Raw genomic sequence first — 18,007 nt, forward strand, 5'->3', positions numbered from 1 at the left:
ATTATCACATTGGGGAGACAGGTCAGGCTAGGTAGCGAGGAAAAAAAACATCGAAATATGTAACACAGAAGGATAATACAGGAATGCACAGATATCAACACACCATAGCACAATAAACACAGACAGCAACATGGGAAAGAGTTCCAGTGTGTACATTTGATCTGGGACCGCTGCAATCTTTCGACTGCGCCTCCAACTGACCCGATGTCCACATCAGAGGGGAGGTAAGCGTTGGAGGTGGCGTTGGATCCGGGGTAGGGAGGGTGATGCGTCAGTGAGTGCTTATCAGTATCAGTATATGTATGTGTGTGCGTGTCCAGAGTTCAGCTGAGACAGTGTCCTTCGCCCTGCCAGGCTAAGTAAACAGACTACCAGCCAACCCAGGTGGCCTTGCATGGAATGGGAAGGAACAGACTCAACACAGTCGTTATCAGGGAGTTTTTGTTCAGCTCCGGCCTTGAGCCCACAGCTGCCGCCGAAGGGGTAGCTGCATTATAATGGTGATTTTTCTTTTACAAACAACTCATGAGAATTTCATGCTGTTTTTAACACTCCGACACTGACACTGGTCTCTAAATCTCCCGTTGGATAGCTGCGATTTTCTCCATGATGTTATTTACCTTCAATTCCGTGGTCTTTTCACTCTTTTGCTCACAGAGCAGATTCTGAGACCTCACGACTGCAGCCAACTGATCCGCGATGCAATCCAGCTTCCGCCCAGAGGTGTTGTTCCAAGTGGATTCTTCCCTGATGTAATTCAATATACGCTCAGAGGTGTTATTCTGAGCCTTCACTGCAGCCGTTAGCGCCTCCAAGCTCTTAACCATGCTGCATTCAATGAGCCCATTCTGAGAAGTTGCACCTCGTCCCATCGTTTCAATCCCAGCGGGCAGCCTTGGGGGTGTTTGAACAGCCGGTTCCGCTTTCTTAATTCTCTGATAAGCCAGGGCCAAGCCAGCTCCGATCAGTAAGAACCCTGTTATCATGGTTCTGAATAGGTAGATATCTTCAGCATCTTCGATCGACAGTCCCGCCAGGCACACGATCCTCCATGTCTGCCACCCATCCATTGTGCATCCAGCAGGGAAAGTCCCTCCAGGGCACTCGGGCTCTCCCGAGCCCAGACTTCTCGTTGAGAAAAGGGTGTCAATAGCATCAATAGCAATAGCACCGGCCATTCTGGCTACCGAGGGAATTTACAGCAGTGATTATTACGGCTGTTTACATTCCCCCACAAGCCGACACTGACCGTGCACTCAGGGAACTGTACAGCGCGATCAGCAGCGAGGAAACCGCACACCCAGAGGCAGCGTTTATCACAGCCGGAGACTTTAATAAGGGAAACCTGAAGAAAGTCTCACCAAAACTCCATCAACACATCCTTTTCAACACACGTGGAAACCGGCAACTCGACCACTGTTACACCTCTTTCCGGGATGCGTACAAAGCCCTCCCCCGCGCCCCATTCGGCCAATCAGATCACTGCTCCATCCTGCTCCTGCCCGCCTACAGGCAGAAGCTGAAACAGGAAGCTCCAACCCGGAGGGCGGTGCACTGTTGGACGGACCAATCGGAGTCTGCGCTGCGGGACTGTTTTGATCACGCGGACTGGGAAATGTTTCACGTGGCCGCCAGAGACATTGATGAATACACAGACTCAGTCTGTGGATTTATCAGGAAATGCGTGGAAGATGTCGTCCCATCCAGAACAGTCAAATCCTTCCCAAATCAAAAACCCTGGATTAACAGAGATGTTCGCGCGGCACTGGCGGCACGGAACACCGCCTTTGCCTCCGCGAACACATCGGACTACAAACACGCACATTACCAACTCCGGAAGACGATCAAAGCAGCCAAACGTGAGTACAGGGACAGGGTGGAGCAACAGTTTGACAACCCTCGGAGTATGTGGCAGGGACTAAACACGATCACAGACTTTAGAGGGAAAACCAGCACACCGCAGACCACGGCCTCTCTGTGTGAGGATCTAAACGTATTCTACGCTAGATTCGACACAGCGAACACCATGAGACCGGACAGTGTGCGCACCGCGGATGACGTCAGTGCGCACACTGTGTCTGAGGAGGACGTGCGGAAGTGCTTCAGGAAGGTGAACGCACGCAAAGCTACTGGTCCGGACGGGATTCCCGGCCGCGTCCTCAGGTCATGCGCGGCTCAGCTGGCTGGAGTGTTCACGCACATCTTCAACCTTTCCCTCTCTCTGTCTGTAGTCCCAGCCTGCTTCAAAATGGCCACCATCGTCCCTGTACCCAAATCCTCCACCATCTCCTCATTGAACGACTGGCGACCTGTAGCCCTGACCCCCATCGTAAGCAAATGCTTCGAGAAGCTGGTCAGGGACTTCATCTGCTCTGCACTACCCGACTCACTGGACCCTCTACAGTTTGCATACCGCCACAACAGGTCCACTGATGATGCCATAGCCCTGACACTACACACTGCCCTGTCACACCTGGAGAAGAGAGACACGTATGTGAGGATGCTGTTTGTAGATTACAGCTCAGCATTCAATACCATCGTTCCCTCGAAGCTGGACAGGAAACTGCAGGATCTAGGACTGAGCAGCTCCCTCTGCAGCTGGATCCTTAGCTTCCTGTCTGACAGACGCCAGGTGGTCAGACTGGGCAGCATCACCTCATCCCCCATCACACTGAACACTGGTGCTCCACAGGGGTGTGTACTGAGCCCTCTCCTGTACTCACTCTACACCTACGACTGCACAGCCACTAACAGCTCCAACATCATTGTGAAGTTTGCGGACGACACTACAGTGGTGGGTCTTATCACCAACGGTGATGAGACGGCTTACAGGGAGGAGGTCAGCGCCCTGACCCACTGGTGTCAAGACAACCATCTCACCCTCAACGTCGCAAAGACAAAGGAGTTGATAGTGGACTTCCGGAGGTGCAGAGAAGTACACACCCCCATCACCATCAACGGCGCTGCTGTGGAGAGAGTGAGCAGCTTCCGGTTCCTTGGCGTACACCTGGCTGAGGATCTTACGTGGTCAGTACACACAAACAAAACAGTGAAGAAGGCGCAGCAGCGCCTCTTCTTTCTCAGGAGACTGAAAAGATTCGGCATGAGCCCCCGCATCCTCAGGACCTTCTATCGCTGTGCCATTGAGAGCATCCTCACTGGATGCATCACCACCTGGTATGGCAACAGCACCGCCTACAACTGCAAAGCTCTCCAGCGAGTAGTGCGGTGCTCTGAACGGATAATTGGAGGTGAGCTTCCCTCCCTCCAAGACATCTACAGGAAGCGGTGCCTGAGGAAAGCGGGGAGGATCATCAAGGACTCCAGTCACCCCAGCCATAAACTGTTCAGACTGCTTCCATCAGGAAGGAGGTTCTGCAGCATCCGGTCCCGTACCAGCAGACTGAGAGACAGCTTTTTCCATCTGGCCATCAGACTGCTGAACACGTCATAGACACCTCAGCTTCACTACTGGAACTTCAACATTATGCACTCCACACTGTATATAAATGCCACTTGTTTTGCACATATTCAACTCTGTATATTTTATATATTTTATTATTATTATTATTATTTTATTTTATTTTTTTACTATTTAATTTGTAAAAATGTGTATACACACACACACACACACACACACACACACACACACGTAGGAAAATATTTAGTATACACATCCAGAAATGCATACTCTATTATATATTGTACATATATTTATTAGTTTCAGGTTGGCCATTCTTGTATTTTGCTCGTTTGTGTTGTTGTGTTTGCACATCTCTGTTGCTTGTGGGGCTCGCACACAAGAATTTCACTCGCATGTGCTGTGCCAGTGTGCCTGCACATGTGATGTGACAATAAAAAGTGATTTGATTTGATTTGATTTGATTCAGAGACCAATTGGTCAAATCCATAATTCTCTTTAGGTTTTAGAAACAGACTATGAGAGTGTGTTCCAGGGAAAGTAATACAAAAAAAACCACGAGACTAGACAAGGACATAAGCAGAGAAGATAAGGGAGAGGAGAAAAAGTCGTCCGCCTCCTCCGAGAGCCAAAGAAATAGAGAAATTGTGATTCAAGAGTGAACACAATGCTCAAGTCACATGTTGGTGCTTTGTGTAAATCTCCTCATGGTTGAGATGCCATGTTGTGATTTTAAACATTCCTGTCTCAAACTGAAAACTGCAGCATGGTTTCTGATTCTGGTTCTGTATGATAGTCATGCACTGGCATCAGAACTGACAGGTAGACTCAATTATACCTCACTGTGGTGTAGCAAAGTATTCAGACGCATTGAAATTCCAGCTTGAGAAAAGGAGGATTTGCTTGAATGTTGACTTGATGTTTCCTACATGGCATGAAAAATGCTGCTTGGAGTGATAGTCTTCCAAAATATCTAAGAGCATGTTTCTGATGATGTAGTTATATGTATGAATTAATTCAGCTGTAATATAACAGCACCTTCACAGTAGCTGAATGAACCACAGCACAGGGATTTTTCATTCTGATACATGTAAACTATTGAATTAAAATGATCAAATTGTGATGTGCTTTGCTCATCTAAATGATAAAATGCATTTAGAAGGAGTTCATGGATTGATAAGGAGCAAGTTAATTGTATGAGGTGCCGTAAGGGACATTATTACTAAAACGCTCTCACACACACAACTGAAATGCTCTCACACACACTAGTGAAATTTTAGCTCTCACACACACTACTGAAACGCTCTCACACACACTACTGAAACGCTCTCACACACACTACTGAAATGCTCTCACACACACTACTGAAACGCTCTCACACACACTACTGAAACACTCTCACACACACTACTGAAACGCTCTCACACACACTACTGAAACGCTCTCACACACACTACTGAAATGCTCTCACACACTACTGAAACGCTCTCACACACACTACTGAAACGCTCTCACACACACTACTGAAATGCTCTCACACACACTACTGAAACGCTCTCACACACACTACTGAAATGCTCTCACACACACTAGTGAAATTTTAGCTCTCACACACACTACTGAAATGCTCTCACACACACTACTGAAACGCTCTCACACACACAACTGAAACGCTCTCACACACACAACTGAAACGCTCTCACACACACTACTGAAACGCTCTCACACACACTACTGAAATTTTAGCTCTCACACACACTACTGAAATGCTCTCACACACACTACTGAAACGCTCTCACACACACAACTGAAACGCTCTCACACACACTACTGAAACGCTCTCACACACACTACTGAAACGCTCTCACACACACTACTGAAATTTTAGCTCTCACACACACTACTGAAACGCTCTCACACACACTAGTGAAATTTTAGCTCTCACACACACTACTGAAACGCTCTCACACACACTACTGAAACACTCTCACACACACTACTGAAACGCTCTCACACACACTACTGAAACGCTCTCACACACACTACTGAAACACTCTCACACACACTACTGAAACACTCTCACACACACTACTGAAACACTCTCACACACACTAGTGAAATTTTAGCTCTCACACACACTACTGAAACGCTCTCACACACACTACTGAAACGCTCTCACACACACTACTGAAACACTCTCACACACACTACTGAAACGCTCTCACACACACTACTGAAACGCTCTCACACACACTACTGAAACGCTCTCACACACACTACTGAAACGCTCTCACACACACTAGTGAAATTTTAGCTCTCACACACACTACTGAAATGCTCTCACACACACTACTGAATCGCTCTCACACACACAACTGAAACGCTCTCACACACACAACTGAAACGCTCTCACACACACTACTGAAACGCTCTCACACACACTACTGAAATTTTAGCTCTCACACACACTACTGAAATGCTCTCACACACACTACTGAAACGCTCTCACACACACAACTGAAACGCTCTCACACACACTACTGAAACGCTCTCACACACACTACTGAAACGCTCTCACACACACTACTGAAATTTTAGCTCTCACACACACTACTGAAACGCTCTCACACACACTACTGAAACGCTCTCACACACACTACTGAAATTTTAGCTCTCACACACACTACTAAAACGCTCTCACACACACAACTGAAATGCTCTCACACACACTAGTGAAATTTTACCTCTCACACACACTACTGAAACGCTCTCACACACACTACTGAAACGCTCTCACACACACTACTGAAATTTTAGCTCTCACACACACTACTAAAACGCTCTCACACACACAACTGAAATGCTCTCACACACACTACTGAAATTTTACCTCTCACACACACTACTGAAACGCTCTCACACACACTACTGAAATGCTCTCTCACACACTACTGAAACGCTCTCACACACACTACTGAAACGCTCTCACACACACTACTGAAATGCTCACACACACACTACTGAAACGCTCTCACACACACTACTGAAATTTTAGCTCTCACACACACTACTAAAACGCTCTCACACACACAACTGAAATGCTCTCACACACACTAGTGAAATTTTACCTCTCACACACACTACTGAAACGCTCTCACACACACTACTGAAATGCTCTCTCACACACTACTGAAACGCTCTCACACACACTACTGAAACGCTCTCACACACACTACTGAAATGCTCACACACACACTACTGAAACGCTCTCACACACACTACTGAAATTTTACCTCTCACACACACTACTGAAACGCTCTCACACACACTACTGAAAATCCAAGGCATTTCAGTTGAACAGGAAGGCATTTCAGTTAAACAGGAAGGCGTTTCAGTTGAACAGGAAGGCATTTCAGTTAAACAGGAAGGCGTTTCAGTTGAACAGGAAGGCATTTCAGTTAAACAGGAAGGCGTTTCAGTTAAACAGGAAGGCGTTTCAGTTAAACAGGAAGGCATTTCAGTTGAACAGGAAGGAGTTTTAGATGAACAGGAAGTTGTGTCCAGACCAGGAAAGTGAAGGAAAAAGTGGTACACTTCAAACCACTACACAGATGTCTACTCAGCAACCTGCTAGTAGCCTAAGTGAAACAGCCGCATTACTCAACAGTATATTATCCTCAGCAGAGACCATCAGAACTTTGTCAAATGCCACAGTCGTGGGGCAGCAACCTGTTGCAAGTACCAGTGTGGACGGACTGGATAGTCACTTAACATCCCTCTTTCCCTCACGTCAACGTAGCAGCTTGCCCATGCCAGCGACATCTACAGTCAGGAGAGAATGTGCACCTGCACCACGTTATCAAACTCGGCAATGCTTCGGCAGCTGGATATCAGGCACCAGAAGAAAAAGGTAGTTACAAAGTTTAATGAGTTTGTATTCACTTTCCTGAAATGGGGCCATATGTAATAGTCTGGTATTTAATAATATACTGCAGGGCTCGCAAAATCGCTAGCCCGACGTCCTGGGGCTAGCGATTTTTCCAGGCTACCAAAATCTATCTCTGCCCTGCCCGTCGGGCTATCGTAGGAAGGAAAAATATATGTCTATGCTTTTGCATTCTTTCGGAAATGTAGCTGGGTAATTATGTCATTGGCATCGGTGAGCCACTGTCAATATGTGACATATTGAAATCGCGTTTGAATTTGCGCTTGTTTTTTGCTTTCACTTTGCAATTATGTGTTATGCAACTGTGTATAGAGAGCGACAGTACTGACTGGTGAGTGATGATAATTTGCGCACCAATTCCTCTGACATCGTCTTATCAATCGTTAGCTTACTATGCAAACATGACAAGTGAAATCTCCCGCAGCTTAAACATGTGAGAGGTTGATTGCGCAGAGAATCGCTGAGCGTTATGTGTGTGTGTGTGTGTGTGTGTGTGTGTGTGTGTGTAAAAGCAGCAGGATTTATATTTTAGTTCTGCTGAGCCAAATAAGACAGGTCAGGGTGAAGAAGTGACAGCCAAAGAAAAACTTACCACAAAACGGAAAAGTTATGACAAATCAGACTATAAGGCAAAAAGAAAGTGCAGCTTTATGGTTTCATGGACAAAATAATTTCTGTGGCTGCAATGACGAGCTAAATAACCAGGGCTGCACATAAGTGGTCCGCAGGTGCGCATTCGCTGTCAAAACAAAAGACACACACAAGATAAGAAGTTGCAACGCGTTTTTGCGTACATAGGATTTTCTGGAGGAGGACAGACATTTGTTTAGAACTCTTAAAGATGTCGAAGAAGCTCCTTTAAGCAATTACTTTGGTTTTCCTCCACCTCCAAAGAAATGTCAGAAGGAGTCCGAACCACAAAAGAAGCACGTATTCTCGGAAAAGTATAAAAAAAAGTATATAAAATTAACCCTTATGTTTGCCTAACTACAACAATTTTGTCTATGAAAGCATTCTGTGTAGGGGTTTGGATAGTGTTCTGCTGTCTGCATCTCAGTATTATTAGTTATCACTTGCTGTTGTTTATGGTATCTAATATTTATATTTCAGAGCTATGGCCCAGCAGCATGACCATTTCAACAAAGATGTTATACTACTTCCAACTCCATCATGGGGAGTAGTGTGCAAACAAGGTTCGAAATTATGGTTACACAAACATGGGCACATCCTCAGTGCTTTTGAATTCCAGAAGACCTGGGACAACCAAACTGTCGTGAAACACCTCAAGGAAAGCTTTGGTGAACGCCTTCCAGAGGATGTCAGGTAAAATACTATTGTTTATTGTTACTGTGTGTATTCATGTAATGACTTGTACTTAAAGATAATATACCAAAGTAAAGAAGTTTAAAATATCATTCATCATTATAAAAACATATGACTATACCAGTAGAATTTAAGTCATAAAAGCATACACACAAACAGAACAATATATAATAAAATATTTAACTAATACTTAAAATATTTAACTAATTAGCAATTGCTGTTGTCCCTATTTATTTTTTGTAGCCTCGAGTTTCTAATGGCTTGTGGCAATAAGCTGGTGTCTCCAAAGCTCCAAGTTGGTCAGGAGCTGAATGGGATGCTGATCCTAAAGGTTTTTAAAACCAAAGCCCTCTATGTAAGGCCATCAAGGACACTTTTAGTAAGTTACTAAAAGAATGAAAAGTAATCATGATTTGGGAAAAAACATGTCAACAATTGGGCTTCTAACAAAATAGAATATATTTATTTAAAACAAGTGTTTGGGAGCAATCAATATGGATATTTCTTATTTTAATCTTTTTAAGATAAGCTATAATTACTTGCTTTTGATATATGTTTTTGGTCTTTTTCTGTTGAAGAGTGAATCAGATGAAGACAAAGATCCTTCCCACATCAGCTCCAAATCAGCATTAAGCAGTTGTGCAACTGATAAGGACAGTGACAATGATTGTTTTGAAGTTGATAGTTCAAAAATCCAACAAGACATGAGCAGCCAAGTCACTACAAGGTTAAGAAGTCATGTTAAAGGTGATAACCCTGCCACTAGCAGTGATGAAGAAGATGATACTGGGACCAACTGTATTCGAAGGAGTGTTGGTAAAAGGCAACGAGCAAAGCAAGGAAGTGATGAGAACAGCATTTGTGATGAAGGCTACATGGCAAGAAGTGATGACAAACCTAGCACAAGCAGTCACAGCAGAGATTTCAATGCAAGAAGTGAAGACATCCCTGCCATGAGCGTTAATGATGAAGATTATTCTTCATATTTAACTCTCGTGGCATCGCTTTCTGGCGATTCTTCAGATGATGAGGATTTAAATCAAGCTATAATTGCGAGCTTGGAGAATCAGATGTGAGTAACAAACATACAGAATTTGAGTTTGAGACATAATTTGGGCTTTCCAGAATTGTCAAATCAATATAAACCTTTAAAGCTTTAACTCTCTATGATCAGTGTGACACATATTCTCAAATTCTGTAACATGACTACATGGCTGATATATTTTATTTTCTGTTTTATTTTCTTTTTTTAGTGTAGAAAAAGTCCCTGTTCAAGAGATACTGCTGGAACTATCAAGCAAAATTAGCACAAAACAGCAGTGCAAATTTAATATAAATCGCTCTGCTGTGTGGGAGGGAGCCTTGCGTGGTTTTCAAAGGCTATCTTATGATCCCAACTTGATGATCTGTGTGAAATTCTCAGATGATATGGGGAAAAATGAGGAAGGGGTTGATTTAGGTGGGCCAAGGAGGGAATTCTTGAGACTATTGATGGACACCATTGCCAGGTCAGCCATGTTTGAGGGGAAAGAAAACTGCAAGAACTTGGCTCTTGACAGTACTGGTAATTACCTATTTTTCTAAGATTAATAGTGGGAACTGTTTAACTGATATTTATTTTTACAGGCAACATTACTGACAATTTTGCTTTTCCTTTTATTCTGTTGCTTTGCAGCTCTCAGAGGGGACTGGTACTACATCTCTGGGAGAGCCATTGCAGTGAGCTTGGTACATGGTGGTCCACCACCTAACTTTCTGTCACCAACAGTATTTTCCCTTCTGGTTGGAAATTCAGCAAATCCAGCCCTGGAAGACATAGCTGACCTGGAACTCTTTGAAAAAGTCCGAAAGGTCTCTATATGTTTATTTTATAAATCTTATAGTGAATTGAAAATAGTTTGTGTTCCAGTTTTCTTTTGTAGGGAATGTTTATCCGGATCAGTCTGGCCATTGCTGAATGCCAAGTTTTTATATTTTGCTGCTATATTAAACTAAGATTCAGTAGATAAGGGTAGACGAAAGAGTATATTTTATCATTTTTTAAGCACATTGTAAACATATTAAAAAAATATGTGTAGTCATTTGACTTCCAATGTACGCGCGGGCATATTGTGATTGTGTAGACCACTGGTGGCTGGGTTCCTTCTAATAGGTTATAAGACTACTGAGTAACTTCCATAACAAGCCCTTCCTCTGCTCTTTGTGATGCTAGATATCTCAAAGTACAACCCTTGAGGACCTTGAAAAGTCAAAAGAACCTCTGCTTGATTACTTGGCCAATGCAGGATGCCTGAGGCCTATGCGTTCACTAAGAGACAGGGATCTGCTGGTACATGATATTGTCATGTTTCAGGTCATCCACAGGGTTCAAGGTCCATTTCAAAGGTATTTTGGTATTCTGTGTTTTTCAGATTAATTAAAATGTGATAAAAATCTTACCTATTAATCAAAATGGCCAGTTAATAACCTAGTATAACTGATTGTGCCAAATTGATAATATACAATTAACTTAGAAGCATGAAATTGCAGAATTATTGAATAAAATTTCTTTGTGCTGTTTATCCAGATTTTGTGAAGGTCTGAAAACTCTTGGGGTTCTCGAGAAAATGAGGAGGCATCCAGACAGTTTTCGCCCTCTGTTCTGCTATGAGCCACATATGCTGACTGCTGACCAGGTGGATGATCTTTTCAACATTCATCTATCTCCAGAAGGAAGCAACAGAAGAGCTGCTGAGGAGACAGTTGTTACCTTCTGGAGAGACTATCTCCAAGATGCAGAAGGTAATTGTCACTTTAGTGCACAATAAATAGATGTAACGATTTATAGGTTAGCATTTCTGAAATCTTTATTTTAAATAACATACTCATATAACAATAACACCACATTACCCTCTTGGTTGTAGTAACATTTTTACATAGTTCTTTGAGACTATTGAAAGATGAAAAGCATGCTCTATAGTCATTGCAATAACAGTCATTAAGATTCTTGCTTTAGATTTGTACTCACTGACAATTTATGTTGGCCAAATGAAATAACCTTTTAACACTTTTTTCCTTCTCTGTTTTATGCAGAAGAAGAAGGACCTTCCAAATTACAGAAGATATTGGCCTTTGCAACTGGAGCAACTGCGGTGCCACCTATTGGCTTTTCCCCAGCACCCTCGATTGAGTTCATTCATAGAGGAGACGATGACTTCTCTTCTACACCAATTTTCCCTCTTGCCAACACGTGTGTTAACTGCATTAGGCTGCCACTGCATGTTTCATACCAGCTGTTCAAGGAGAAGTTTGATTTTGCATTAGGTAACACTTACGGCTTTGGCAGGGTATGAACACATTATGCTGGAGGAGTTTGCGTGTTTCTCTTTTGTATTGGTCTCTCTTTTGATTCAAAGTGAGTATTGAGTATTAACTTGTTAAGGTTTTAATATTTCCAAATTTACCTGCTTCAGTCAAATTGATGTTTTAAGACATCAATTTGACAAGAAGTGATTGTTCTTCAGGATTCATACAGGTAGATACCAATTGTTTAACAGCACGTCAGAAGTTAATTTAGATTGTTGAGTTTGAATATACAAAATTTGTGTCACTTTACTCATTTCATGTGTATGTCCATCGGTTTTTGATTTGGTTGTCTTTGTGTCTGTTTATTCTTCTGCCTGTGTCAGTTTCTGTTTGACAACAGAGCTGTCATTTTATCATTTTAAAGAAAATGGTTTCAATATGTTAGTTTCGATCACATATGTTTTCTGAAATGTTTTTTTTATATATCTTTTTTTTATTTTTTGCAAAATATTTTATTTAATGTAGAAGGTGTAAAAGTGAAGAAAACACATCTATTCCATGATTTCCATCATTTTCTAATGGATTCACTTGTTGAATTATGTTCATTGCAGTCTCATTTATGTTGATGTCAATAGCTGGAATATTGACATTATTGTTTGTTTGAAGTTCTGGTAATGGCCCTTCTTCATCAACGCCATAATAGTTATCAACATGAAAAATGTCATTTATAAACGACAGGATTCCCACATTGTTTGTGACACCTGTATGCCACAGCTGAAGAGGGGTCTGTCCTCCTTGTGTAGAGAGACCATGGTTGTTCCACTGATTGACAAATTCTGTTAATGCTCTTTCAATCCTTGGCAAATAAACATAATGCAGACAAAAAAGATGTAGCTCATTCAGTGAATCCAACATACCCTGTTCTTCCATAAAGTTAAAGATATTTATAAAGTGTCTTGATACAACTCTGTTGAGTTCTGCCCACAGTCTTTCAATTCTTTGGTTATGTACTGAAACACCTGTAATAACACTGCCTACTCCTCTTCTCTGTAACATAAAACGAGCAACCTGTATATTTTCCATACCATGATCACACCTGACCCTTAAGGGCAAACCAAAGTTTTGTATTCCTTCCAAAAATAATGACAAGACACTTGAGGCTCTGTTATTGGATAAGCAACGTAAGTATATGATAGTTCGGCTGAAGCCATCAACACAGCCATGCAGGACCAAGCGCCATCTAATCAATTTGTGGTTGCCGTCAAAATGCCTGTTGAGAGATCAGAAAGCATTACTACAGTTCCACATGTTTGTTCATATTATTTAGTAGTGAATTCCTGACCCTGTACTTAAACAAAAACTAGAGGTTTCATTTTGTACATTTACTTCAACAACAGCACACCTCTGTCTCTCACACACACACACACACACACACACACGTGCACACACATACACACAGTGGCATAAAATGTCTTTTTCCACACTACGTTTACCTGGCACAATTGATGTTAGAGATTAAAATTGTGATGTAAAATAAAGGATTAAACAACTCAACAGTATATACATTAGACAACATCTAAATTGATGTACTATGAATCCCCCAAATATTTAACATACTTATATCAATTTCAGTTTTTTTGGTTATTGTTATTTTTTTATTATTATTATCTTATGCTGATCATATAGATTAACTTCAGTAATGTTTTGAATGAAGGACCATTAATTTTGATGTATTGTGTTAATACTTTTAAACACAAGGCCTGATCATTTGTTTCAAACCAGTGAACTTACCATAAGTGGTTGGGGGCCTGAACACTATAGATCCTTCGCCTTATCGCATGACGACGTCTAAATGCACGTCCAATAGGATCCACTTCCTGTAGACTTTGTCTGACCCTCCAACGTTGAACTCTTAAGCCACGAGATCTCAGACTTCCAAGAATGTATACTTCCCCTGCATTTGGAGTGTTCTGTAGGATATCCGTCACAAGGCCATTCAGTTCTTGATTTGAAATATCCACATAGCTTAATGGCTCAACTCCCAAAGTTTGTCTGTGTCTGTACAGGGTTCTTCGACTTATTCCAAAGCATGATGCAATTCTCTGCCATGTCATACCAATGGAAACAAAGTGAGAAATCTGTTCAGCAGATATAGTGTATCGTGGCCGACCTGGATGACCACTCAAGGTGGTTGGGGGTAACAATCTGTGGGTCACATAAGCAGATCTCTGTCTAGCATCATATTCATGTAGCAAGCTGCAAAAGCATCTATACAAGGATTGTAGTAGGTTGGTGGCAACCCTATTATTGGGATCATATCGAGATACAGCAGCAAGAAATTCTGATAGAGTTCGTGTATGATCATCTAGCTCTCTATAAAGCCGCTCTTGTCTGATATTGTCCGAATTTTCATTTTGGAGCGCCCCAATACATTGCAGAGCACAAGTAAAAAAATCTTTCAACATCTTCTTCATTGGTTCTCACCTCAAAAAACAAAGAAAGTATGTAAAAAATGACAAGGATCTGATGTAATTTCATTGTAGATGAGGTACTGTCAGATACAGTCTTTCCAGATTATACGGGCAGCTAGCATAGCCAGGATGCCCCGACTTGTTGCAATAGGCTGCTTCCCTACAACAATGTTTGGATAGTCACTGATGAAGGCAAAATATTTTTCAATTATACCTCTAACAGACTGTTGTAGACGTCACCGCGGTGTTAGCTGTGCATTAATGTGTTATTTGTTTTTCCTCACCTTCCTGTGCAGCTAAAATGCCTTCCTGTTCAATTGAAATCCTCTTGGTTTTCATTAGTGTGTGTGAGAGCGTTTCAGTAGTGTGTGTGAGAGCGATTCAGTAGTGTGTGTGAGAGTGTTTCAGTAGTGTGTGTGAGAGCGTTTCAGTAGTGTGTGTGAGAGGTAAAATTTCAGTAGTGTGTGTGAGAGCGTTTCAGTAGTGTGTGTGAGAGCGTTTCAGTAGTGTGTGTGAGAGCATTTCAGTAGTGTGTGTGAGAGCGTTTCAGTAGTGTGTGTGAGAGCATTTCAGTAGTGTGTGTGAGAGCGTTTCAGTAATAATGTCCCTTACGGCACCTCATATAATTGAGTTACCAGCCATGCAGAATATGGAAAAATCTGGCCGCTTCAGCATTAAAGGTGACAAAGAGATTAGCTACAGGAAAGATGATGCAGAATTACTGGACTACAAGTGTGAGCTAAAATCAGTCCTGGCCCCAGTGTCTTAGATTGCCCTTACTTACTGGAACGTGCTCAGCCACTCAACACCAGCCAGGTTTGTCATGATGAGAGCAGATGAAAACGATGAGCAAGATGATATCTTTGCATAGGAGTCATTTCTATAGATCTCTATGGATCTCTCATTCTGCTGATTCCAATAATCTGGCTACAATTCTGGTGATTCTTACTATATATTCAGTGCATCCAGAAAGTATTCACAGGGCTTCAATTGTCCTGTGATGTTACAGTCTTATTCAAAAATTCATTAAATAGATTTTTCACCTGATTTTTCCGTAAAACCAAAATAGAAAAGTATGTTTGAAATTTGTGAAAATTCTGGGAAACATTGTTTTTATATTTTTAAATGATTTACAGTCATTATTCACCAGAAATAATTGTGCACTGTTATTGTATGAAATCAAATCCTTTTAATTGCTAGTGATGAAGAGAGTCTGTCATTACATCACTTTGATGTAAACAAAGACATTTTCCAAGACATACATATTCTTGAAAGATAATATCTAATAATTACAGATATTTTTCCCTTACAGAATCAGGTCAATAGAATAAAATAGAAGCTCAGGTCAATAAAAATAAAATGTTGTTTATTACTGAATACTTAGCAATGAACGTAATGGATGTAGTTATTATAGTAATCAAGATAAATCTCCAGAAATGTAGAGACACATACACGCACATTTACTACTGCATCATTTGTCAGATAATGTAGGCTATTAAATTTTGGCTGGGTAGTTGTTCATAAAATTGCTTCTCATGAGATGTGGAATGAGTCTAGCAATCTTGAATGAATCTTGAATTGTGCAAGATTTTACTAATGAGACATCTGTTTTTCAAACTTTGTAAAATGCTCAGGTTCCCAATCTAGCAACTGAAATGAAAGTATGACACACAAACATTATGAAAGTACATGGGAAAACACACTTCAGTGATTAACTAACACAATTTTTAACACAAAGCTTCATTGTCTTTTCACTTTTTTTTTCCTGCTGTGATCAGTATCCCCTCTGCAAGCTTCATTCATTCAGCTGGAAAGTGTGTTTTTAGATTTCAGATGTTTAGGATATGGGACAGGAAATACTTGAATAGCCAGGTATGTCAGGAGGCATTTTCTCTCTCGTCGTGGCTGTGTGATATTGGCCTCCACTCTGGTGCACCTCAACAATTCCACAGCTTGTCTCTGAGACAGGCAGAGTGTGAGAAGGTTGGCATTTTGCCCTTGGCTGATAACATGCCATCATGAGATTTTGTGTGCAGTTGCACCTGGAATTGAAAGTGTAGAAAAACACCTGTTTATAGCAGATTTGAAAGTGTGAGTTTTTCTCGGCTTTAAAAATAACAATACTATATGTTAATAAGCTTATTAGAATAAAAAAGTGAAATGCAGTATAGATAGAAGAATGAGAGAGAGCGAAGAAAGAAAGAAGAATGTTCAGAATAGTGTATTTACTGATGTGCTATGAGCCATTATATTGTCAGCTGAAGTCCTAATAGACGTTTGTTTTTTTTTTCTCAAATGAGAAAAAAATGCATGTGCATAGTATATTGCAAATAGAAATACAAAGTCTAATGTTAGATGCTGCTGCTCTTGGACCGACTCTCACAGGGTATGAAGCTCTACTGAGATGACTGGAACAGTGCAGTGAAGTAATTGCAGTCTTTACACAATAGGCCATTTTCACAGTACCGTAATTGTCGGGCTATAAGCCGCTACTTTTTGCACAAGCTTTGAACCCTGCGGCTTTTAGTCAGGTGCGGCTTTTCTATGGATTATCCATGATTTTTGTCATATCGTAAGACGATTTGTTTTGTTTGTTCCGCTGTTGTACGGCACTACGTTGCCTGGCGGAAGGGCATGTGATCAGACACACAGTATCGGGGTTCAAGAGTGGTCACATGTCCATCTGCCAGGCAACATAGTGCCGTACAAGTAGCGCTACACCTTCAGCGGGAGTCGTGGATGACGAGCGGCAATAAACTTGCGAAAAGCAAGTCATGCTCAACTCCACCGGTGGAATCTGACAGCGTGGAAAAGTGTGAAAACATCCATGATCACCAACGGATTTCGAAGGGCTGGACTGCTGCATGATGGAGAGGACACCACGGCCCTTCAGAGGGTGTTCGACTCTGACACTGACAATGAGGATTTGTTTGGTTTTGAAAGTGACAACGAAGGAAAGAAGCTGAGAGTGGATGACGAAGCGATCCTGAGCCTGTTCGTCTCCGACACTGGAGAAGGGAGAAGAGGACTTTGGTGGTTTCAGTGCGCAGGAAGAAGAGAAAGATGGTGGTGAATGACTGACTTTTCTTCTTGTTAAAGCCGTGTCACTGCACCTGAGCCTAAAAGGTAGTCTGAATCTATTTTTCTGGTGTGCTGTAGGTTATTGTTATGTACTACATTTGTTACTCATTTATGAAGCACAGTACATGTTTCATACTTGTAATTACCGCTACTTTTACATATACCTAAAAAGCTGTGCAAATATGTACCCATAACTTGTTTTTCAAAATATTAATAAAAGGGGTGTGTCTCCAAACAGCCATCTCTTTCCTGACAATTCCCTTTGTGCATATTCTCTTACATATGATAAGTCAACATTGAAACACCTGCGGCTTTTGGTCAGGTGCGGCTAATGTATGTACAAAACAGGATTTCCCCCTGATTTTAGCTTGTGCGGCTAATATTCAGGTGCGCTTTGTAGTCCGGGAAATACGGTAGATATTTTGACATGTTATAGCTGGAAAAATACAGGTGTAGCTATTAACATTAAAATGTCTGCAA

General features: G+C 41.7%; 3 protein-coding genes across 3 annotated transcripts; 1 reads left to right on the forward strand and 2 right to left on the reverse strand.

Annotated features, from left to right (window-relative positions):
• Positions 1-572: 572 nt before the first annotated feature.
• LOC146581570 (uncharacterized) lies at positions 573-3,911 on the reverse strand. The gene is made up of 2 exons (XM_085249107.1): positions 3,887-3,911; positions 573-1,156 (listed from the first exon to the last, which is right to left on the reverse strand). Exons 1-2 carry the CDS (start codon positions 3,909-3,911, stop codon positions 573-575), a joined length of 609 nt encoding a protein of 202 aa, XP_085105233.1.
• A 3,052-nt stretch (positions 3,912-6,963) lies between these two features.
• On the forward strand, positions 6,964-12,507 carry LOC146581571 (uncharacterized). Its single transcript, XM_085283982.1, has 9 exons — positions 6,964-7,331; positions 8,478-8,690; positions 8,934-9,069; positions 9,269-9,762; positions 9,944-10,254; positions 10,366-10,541; positions 10,903-11,075; positions 11,257-11,471; positions 11,763-12,507. The coding sequence occupies exons 1-9, from the start codon at positions 6,964-6,966 to the stop codon at positions 12,020-12,022; spliced, it is 2,346 nt and encodes a 781-aa protein (XP_085140108.1). The 3' UTR covers positions 12,023-12,507.
• On the reverse strand, positions 11,059-15,271 carry LOC146581572 (uncharacterized). Its single transcript, XM_085249120.1, has 2 exons — positions 15,231-15,271; positions 11,059-13,245 (listed from the first exon to the last, which is right to left on the reverse strand). The coding sequence occupies exons 1-2, from the start codon at positions 15,269-15,271 to the stop codon at positions 12,492-12,494; spliced, it is 795 nt and encodes a 264-aa protein (XP_085105246.1). The 3' UTR covers positions 11,059-12,491.
• Positions 15,272-18,007: the final 2,736 nt, after the last annotated feature.

Source organism: Mchenga conophoros, linkage group LG2, assembly GCF_057382185.1.
Source record: "Mchenga conophoros isolate Kocher_MC1m ecotype Shallow Benthic linkage group LG2, M_conophoros_male_GT1.1, whole genome shotgun sequence".
Classification (NCBI taxonomy): Eukaryota; Metazoa; Chordata; class Actinopteri; order Cichliformes; family Cichlidae; genus Mchenga; species Mchenga conophoros.